Here is an 8,187-nt window from a genome sequence, read left to right as displayed (position 1 = left end):
ATCTATCTCTTTTCTTTCTTTTGAGTTTCTTACTTTGAAAAATTTTAGCGTCTCAGCTATAGCCGCGCGATAGCACATGCACGTCATGTCCTCCTAGAGAAAGAAAGAAATGGAGAGAAGAAGAGAAAGAGGAGAAGAAGAGAAAGAAAAGAAAATTAGAGAGAAGATGATACTATCGGCTTCGGGTGTCTTTACGATCCAACCGTAGTCATTCTTAAGTGAAGAGAATTTACGAAAAAGAAAAAGAAAAAATAGAAGGACGAAAAAGAAAAAGAACAAGAAGGAAAGAGAGAAGCGAAGGAAAGAAATTACCAGACGAAAAGGGTGTCATGAGGTCTGTCTGTGTTTTTTCTTCGCTTTCCTCGTCTATCTGAGGTGTACATACACCTGAAAGATGTACGTTCGAAACCTATCTTCGATGAGAGAGAGAGAGAGAGATTAGCGCGTCTACAGAGAGAGCAAGAAAAGCAGAAGAAGAGAAGAAAGAATAGAAAGAAAAAGACCCACACGCCAAAGGAAAAAAGAAGAAGAATCGACATGAACCGGTTTGACTCTATGTTCTCTGAGATAAAGAAAAGGAGAAGCGCAAAAGGAAGAGGAAGACGAAGAAGAGATGTTGACAGAGAGAAGAAGAGATTCTTTCTCTCTCTCTTCCTTTTACCTTTAACCTGATATGAATGAGAAAAAGAAAGAACGAAAGAAGACTTTCCTTACTTCAGAGATCCATGTATGATTTATGAAAGGATTCTCAGGAATTTCCTCTCGCGTCCACACGCAGGGTTTCTTTTCCCACACATTTACAAAGAAGGAAGGCGTCAACACTTCTCGCAGGAGAACCTGTGTCTCTCTAGAAGAAGAAGAAGAAGAGAGGAAGTGTTTCTCTTCTCCATTCAACACATCCTTCTGATCGATTTGTCTTTCTTCTTCTTCTTTTCTACCTTTCTTCACGACTTCTTTCTCTTCTTCTTTTTGTGTTGACTGCTGGCAATCTATAGGAGGCTTTTTCTCTTCTTCTTTTTCTTCTTCTTGTGTGGAATTAGCTCTATCGTCATTACCACCCGCGGGACCTTCTTTGTATTTGACCTTCTTCTCTTCCTTTTCTTCTTCTTCTTTTTGCTCTTCTTCTTTCGTGTCTGGTCTTCTTCTCTCGCCTTTTCGAGAGTCTCCGCTCACCCCTTCAAAGCCACGAAACTCCATTTTCATTCTCAAGCCACAAGAAAGAAGGAAAGAAAGAAAAGAGAGAGAAAGAAGAGAAAGAGAGAGAAGAAAAAGAAAGAGAAAGAAGCGAAGAAGATGAAGATGTGAGACGGAGAGAGTGCGAGAAGAAGGAGAGATTGAGAGAAGAAGAGGAAAGAGGGAGATAAAGAACTCCAAGAAAACGAAGAAGAGAAGAAAGAAAAGAAGAAGAGAGATGGGAAAGAGAGAGAGAGACAAAGAAGGAAGGAAGGAAGGAGTGTGATGGGATAATTCTGTTTAAGCAACTTCTTCCCTTCTCCTCAAAGGCTCATGTATTTTGACACGCCAAGCTAAGAGAAAAATTTCCATTCACGCAATCCCACTCTTTGACAAGATCGACACGTACACACTTCAACAGATAGACAGATAGATAGATATAGTTGTATGAAGATATACGGATACTTATATACATATATATATATATACATATATATATACATATATATGTATATATATGTATATGTATATATATGTATACATATATATGTATATATATGTATACATATATATATGTATATATATGACTATGTATGTAGAGAGAGAAGCTTTCGAGGAGATTTTGTTCTATTTCTCCGGAAGCTTTTGAGACGGTCGGTCCTTCCGATCGGAGGAAGTTCCTCTAGAGCATAACTCTACAGTCTTCTTTCTGCAGACCCTTCATCTCCCTTTCATGTTTCTTCTTCTTCTTTCTCATTCTCTTCTCCTTCCTTCCTGCTTTCTGCCTTTCTCTTCCATCGCCTTCCTACCTATCTCTTCCTTCTTCCTCTTCTATGACTTGATCCCTATCGTCTTTCTCTCTCTCTCTTCTTTACAAGAGAAGCTTCACGCTAGTCTTTTCCTTGAATGAAGAAGAAGGCTCTTCTTTGCTCCTATCAGACTTCTGTCTGACGCACCATCCACTTCTTGAAGAAAAAAGAAAGAGAAAGAGGAGACTTGATAAGTGCACATCTTGAAGATGTGGAAGACTGTCTTCTTCTTCTTCTTCAGTTGCCTATCATGGAGCTCTTCGTTTCTTCTCTAGCGATCTTTCTAGGTCCCGAGAGAAAAGAGGAGAGAAGAGATGAGCTACAAGGCTGAAGAGGAGAGACCTTTTCTACACAGGAAAGGAAAAGGAAGAAAGAAAAGAGGAAAGAGAAAAGAGAGGTGAATGGCTAGTGAGAAGGCAGAAGAGGAAATCCAAGAGAGAAAGACGCTCGGAAGTTCAGTTAGTTTTCTAGAAAGAAGAAGAAGAAGAAGAAGAAGAGAAAGGTGATAAATCGAGACTATGCTAGGAAAGGAAAGTGTGAGGAGAGGAGAGAAAGAAGAAGTGTGTAAGCGAAATATCCATGTCTCAAACAATCCTTACTAGTTTCTTACTGTCCTCTGTCTTGCAAGTCGAGCGAGTGGTCCACGATCATTGTCTAGTCTCTTTTTTCTTGCATGCATGCACTCATTCTTTGCTTGCATGCACTTGGGAAAGAGTCAAGAAGAAGAGAAAGAACAGAAGAAGAAAGGAAGCACCTCCATCTTCTCCTTTTCAACTTTCCTTCCATCTCTCTCTTTCTTCCCTCCTTTCTTTTCTTCGTCTCCTTCTCCACTTTTCCTCTCTTTTTCCTTCTCTCGTCTCTTCTTCCTAGGAGGAGGAGGCGTGTCTCGTGAACCTGCTCCGAGACGGACAGATCGCACTTCGAAAAGAATCCTCTTCTTCATATATTTCACTTTCTTATCTCTCATTACAACATACACACATGAGAAAAAGAAAGAGAGAGGCCTACATGTTTCCTACTCTGTCTTTCTGCTGCCGATAAGAAAGAAAGAAAGGAAGAAAGAGAGAGAGAAAGAGAGTTACTTTCTTTCAGACTCCAGTGTATGTACACCTACCTCTTCTTTTTCTGATCCACCTATGTGAACCTATGTCTAGCATTTTAGACGTCTTGCTCGAATTCCACAGCCCTTCTTCCTCTCTATACTTTCTCTCTTCTTCTCTTTTCTCCCGTCTACGCGGTAAAAGAGACATAGAGGGGACAGATCAAAGCTCTATGGATTCATCTTAAAGAAAGATTACATACACGTCCCTCTACATATGTACGTGTGTATGTGTGTATGCATGTGCCTATAGATATATGTCTGTTTCTTCCGTTGAGCCCGTGAGAAAGAAAGTATGGAGACGAAGAAGGAATGTTTCGATCTTTCTTTCTCTTGGATTCTGTCTTTTTGAAGAGGCGATCCTCTTCTTCCGCGACACCCGCAAGAGCCGCAGAGAAAAAGAAGAAGAAGAAGAGCAAGGAGCAGAACATCTTCCAAGAGTTGGAGTCGACGGAGACAGCAAAGAAGAAATTCTCTGATCTAGCGAAGCTCTCCTTCTTCACGATACCTTCTCCGACATTTCCCAAGATATAGAGATAGACATATATATATATATCTACCTCTACCTATATATATATATATAGATATACGAGTGTGTATATCTGCCTCTATATATCTCTGTATGCATGTGGGTATGTATGTATGTAAGAGAGATGACGTGGCACTGTTTTGAGTGTTTTGAAAGCGCTTTGCATGCGGAAAAAGTCATGGGGCGATTCATGCATGTCTCCTCACACACCCCTACGGAGATGAAGTGTCAATTGCTTTTTTCTTTCTTTCTCTTGAATGAAGGGAAGAAAGAAAATGAAGAGGGAAATCTTAGATAGATCTGTTGTATAGACACCACTTTCTTCTTCTCATCGTGACTCTTCTTATCATACGAGCGTTTGAACTGATATAAAGAAAGAAAGAAAGAAAAGATGAGGAGAAGAGAAGAGAAGAGAGATGGCGAGGATAGTGCTAGGCGCTTACAGTTGAGGAACGAAGAGAGACTTTAGATAGATCAAACCAAAAGGCGAAGAAGAAGAAGAAAAGGAAAGAAAAAACCCAGGGAGAGAAAGAGAGAGAGAAAGAGAGAGAGAGGCATAGATAGGTGTAAGCTAGATCCATCATTCCTTCTCCATTGCTTCTCTTCCTAGGAAAGAACAGTCGCGAAGTTCAAGTGACGATCCCTCCTTCTCTTTCTTTCTCCCTCTCTTTCTTTCTTTCACATCTACAGATCTTATCTTTCTTTTTCTAGACTCTCAGAGGATGCTAGAGGCAGAAGATGAACGAGCAAACTTAGTCTGAAAAGACGAAAGAAGAGAAGAGATCTTTCTTCATTCAGATGAAACATAAGCGGACCTTGTGTCCTTAGAGCTTCTGTCTCTCTTTCTTTTCTTATCTTTATCTTCTCTTTTCTTCTTCATGAGAAAGAGAAATGAGAATCTGTCTCTTCTCCCATCTACACTCTTCTCTCTTTCAACTCCTTCTTTTTCTTCTTCGCCATCTTCTCCCGTCTCTCCTTGCCCTCTGTCTTTTCTTCTTCTTCTCGTCTTCATCTTTCCTTCCCTTCTCTCGCTCTTCTTCTTTTTCTTGTACGGCCATGGCATCTCCCTTGCCTCCTCCCTGTGCTGCGGTGTCTATACACCTGACGAAGAAGAGACCTCCATCTCCGATTCATTCTATCTTTCCTTCCTACAAGAGAAAGACGTTCTCTCGAGGAATTTACCGTCCTCGTATTCCTCTTTCTCACCTCCCAGTAGAGGAAAGAAGTCTTGAATTTCTTTCAAACGCATGCATGAACAAGAGAAAGAAGAAGAAAACGACAGGCGCCTTTTCTTTCTTTCACCCTTCTCATAGAAACAACTCGGCCATGCAATCTCTACTTTCTTCTTCTTCTCCTCCTGTTCATCGTCGTGTCGTCTTTCAATCGTCTTTCTCGACTTTATCTTCAGGTCTTCTTTCTTCTTTCTTTTCTCCTCTAAGAATTCCTTCTTCTGTCTACACACTTGAACCGTTCTTCTTATCAGCGACACCCCGCGTGTCACCTTTAATTCTTCATTCTTCTCCTTTACTTCAATCAAGATTCTCTTCTTCTTCTTTGTCGACTCTTTTTCTTCTTTCAGAAAGAAGAGAGAAAAAGAAAGACAAACCTGGAAATCTTCTCTTTTCGTCTACGGCAAGAAATACATCTTTCTTCAATCCCACAAAGCGACCTTCTTCTTCTTTCTCTTCTTCTTCTTCTTTCTCTTGCTCTTCTTCTTTTCTTCCCACTCCTCCACTATCCTTTCAAAATGTCGTGAAGCCTCTTCTTTTCTCATCTTTCTCTTTTTCTCCAAGTGTGTCTTTCTTCTCTTCTTCCTCTTCATTCTCTTCTCTATCTTCAAGCTGCCCCGAAACAACCCCGGAAGGCGAGCATTCTTCGGGTGTATGTACACCTCATGAAGAGAGAGAAGAGAAGGAGAGAATCCGTCGTCTAGGTTTGTATCCTTCTCGTGACGATGAAGAGCATTCTTCTCTCGTTGATATGGCATATACAGTCGTTTCCAGCCGACTTGCAAATCCTTCTGAAGATGTTGCTCTTTGTGCTTTACACGGTCTTCTAGGAAGTAAAAGAAACATGAGAAGCTTCTCTTCTCTCTTAAATTCTTCACAGATCATTACTCCGGATCTGCGAAATCATGGTCAGTCAGGATGGAGAACGTCGATGCGCTTATCAGATCTCTCAAGTGATCTTCTCTATTTCTTAAGAAAGCACGAAGATCTCTTCTCTCCTATCTCTTCTTCTTCGCCTAGAGATAAGGATCACACCAGCCATCTTCTCTCTTCTTCTTCTCTTCCAGGGGATGAATTGAACAGCAGGGACAACGACAAGGCAATTCCAAAGGAGAGAGAAGAAAGAAGAGGAAGAAAGAAAGTTGTTTTGGTAGGTCATAGTCTAGGGGGTTTGACTATTATGCATGCAGCGCTTCAATCCTTGAAGTATCGCAATCTCCTTCCCTCTTCTCTTTCCATTGACGGTCTCGTTGTGCTAGACATTGCTCCTATCCACTATTCTTCTTATCTTTCCACACGAGGAAAGAAAGAAGAAGAGAAAGAGAAAGAAGAAGAAGAATCGCCAGGAGGAAAGAAGAAAGCAAGAATTTTATCGACCTCCGAGGTTGTGAGTCTTCTTGCAGATCTTCCTATGAGTGCATTCACAGACAAAAGGCAGCTAGAAAGGACGTTAAAAGCGACAGATCCTCCTCTCTCTGACTCGATCGTGAACTGGCTACTGACCTCTGTGAAAGAGAGAAAGATCGACGAAGAACGAGAAGAAAGCTATCGATCTAAAGGCATGATATACGATCATCGAACCTATATAGAAAAGCAGCTGACGCGTCAAACCCCTCACACGTCAAGGAGAGATGGGGACAACGAAGAAGAAAAGAAGAGAAAGAAGAAGAAGAAGAAACAGATCGAGACGTTTCTCTATGATAAAGGCACGCGAAGAAATGAGACGGAGGAGGAGAAGGAGAAGGAGGAGGCTTTACAAGACAGAATGAAGATAAGCCAGAAGAAAGAAAGTGTGAGACTTGAATGGGAGATGAACATTTATACCATTCATCAAATGCTCCGAACGCGACAACTACACTGGGACTGGAATGAAGAAGAAGAAGAAGAGAATGAGAGAGAGAGGGGGCCTACTGTGTTTGATAGGCCTGTCTTGTTTCTGAAGGGGAGTCATTCGGATTATATACGAGAAGATCGAGGAGACTGGGAGAAGATTTTGAATTTCTTTCCTAAGGCGCAGTTGAAGATAGTTGAGCCAGCAGGGCATTGGCTGCATGCAGAGAAACCGCAGGAGACCGCTAGATATATCAACGAATTTCTTGAAGAGCTTAAATCGTAAAGTTAGACTATCTAAGAATGAAGTCATTCATCCATCTTATCGCTCTATTTATACAGGGACAGGGGATGATGACGGCTGGAGATGGAAAGAGACCCATACATGTAGAATAGGTACGTAGCAGAGGTAGACGGAGATACACGTAGATCGATAAGTCACAGGGTTAGGTGTACATACATCATCTCTATACACATCGTCTTCGTCGTAGAGAGAGATCTGTCGTCTAAGAAGTGAAAACTTTTCAAGAGACAGGAAGAAAGAAAGAACGAACAGATTTATGAATGAAAGGAGAAGGAAAGGAGGGATGTCGCTGTGCTCGGAGAAAGAATGAAGAAACTTCTTCTTCTTTCTCTCGTATCCCTCCCTTCTACTTACAAGTCATTGAGATCTACAGAGGCAGCCTAGAGGAAGACACACATGTGTATATATACATGTAGACATATCTATACATACACGTATAGAAAGAGTGTGAAGTGAGAGATGCATGTTTCCTCACTAAGTGTACGTATATACATATATATATATACCTGTATATTGATGTATATGATACGTGAATACATGTGTTTTGTATAAGAGTAGGCGGGTAAGTCTTTCTAGGTGTGTGTAAGTACTCTCTATCTATCTATGTATCTATCTCTCTTTCTATCTTTAATCTATCTATTTCTCTATCTCTCTATCTATCTATCTCGTCGTGGGGGGTGTATTGTGTGCTTTCTGTAATCGAGACTGAGAGATTTCGATCGTCTTTTGGGGGCCTCGTGTATCTTTTCTCTCTTCTTTAGAATCCTAACGAAGAAAGATCGAGCTAAGAAAAAAAAAGACTTATATATATTTTTCCAAGTACATGTCCTTCACTCACTAGGAACAAGATAGATGGGAGAAGCTGACGGAGGAAAGCTTCCCTCTTTGGAGTCTTCTCGCATGTCTTTTCTCGTACACACAGGCGATCTGTAGAGTGTTAGGGGTCTCTATTCTATAGCGAAAAGACTCTTCGGCCATCGTTAACAAGAGTCGGGGTGTACATACACCCTGTTGCAGCTCGCTTAAGTCTACGTGGCTCTCTACGCAGGGAAACCTCTACTTAGTTACGTTACAGGTATAGAGACTGGGGAGGTAGATATAGGATACACCAACACATATGACAAGAGTCTCTATGTGCCACCCCCGTCATTCCTTATAGACACGAGAAACATTCCTAGTGTATGAACATGCCTATATATATACAGAGAGAGAGA

General features: G+C 41.2%; 1 protein-coding gene across 1 annotated transcript; it reads left to right on the top strand.

Moving 5' to 3' along the window:
* Nucleotides 1-4,666: 4,666 nt before the first annotated feature.
* On the top strand, nucleotides 4,667-6,955 carry CSUI_003018 (alpha beta fold family protein; the record flags this gene model as incomplete). The annotated part of the gene is made up of 1 exon (XM_068063216.1): nucleotides 4,667-6,955. The coding sequence occupies one exon, from the start codon at nucleotides 4,667-4,669 to the stop codon at nucleotides 6,953-6,955; it is 2,289 nt and encodes a 762-aa protein (XP_067924811.1).
* Nucleotides 6,956-8,187: the final 1,232 nt, after the last annotated feature.

This window comes from Cystoisospora suis, assembly GCF_002600585.1.
Source record: "Cystoisospora suis strain Wien I chromosome Unknown contig_1281, whole genome shotgun sequence".
In the NCBI taxonomy this organism is placed as follows: domain Eukaryota; phylum Apicomplexa; class Conoidasida; order Eucoccidiorida; family Sarcocystidae; genus Cystoisospora; species Cystoisospora suis.
This window is presented reverse-complemented; position numbering and strand designations above follow the sequence as displayed.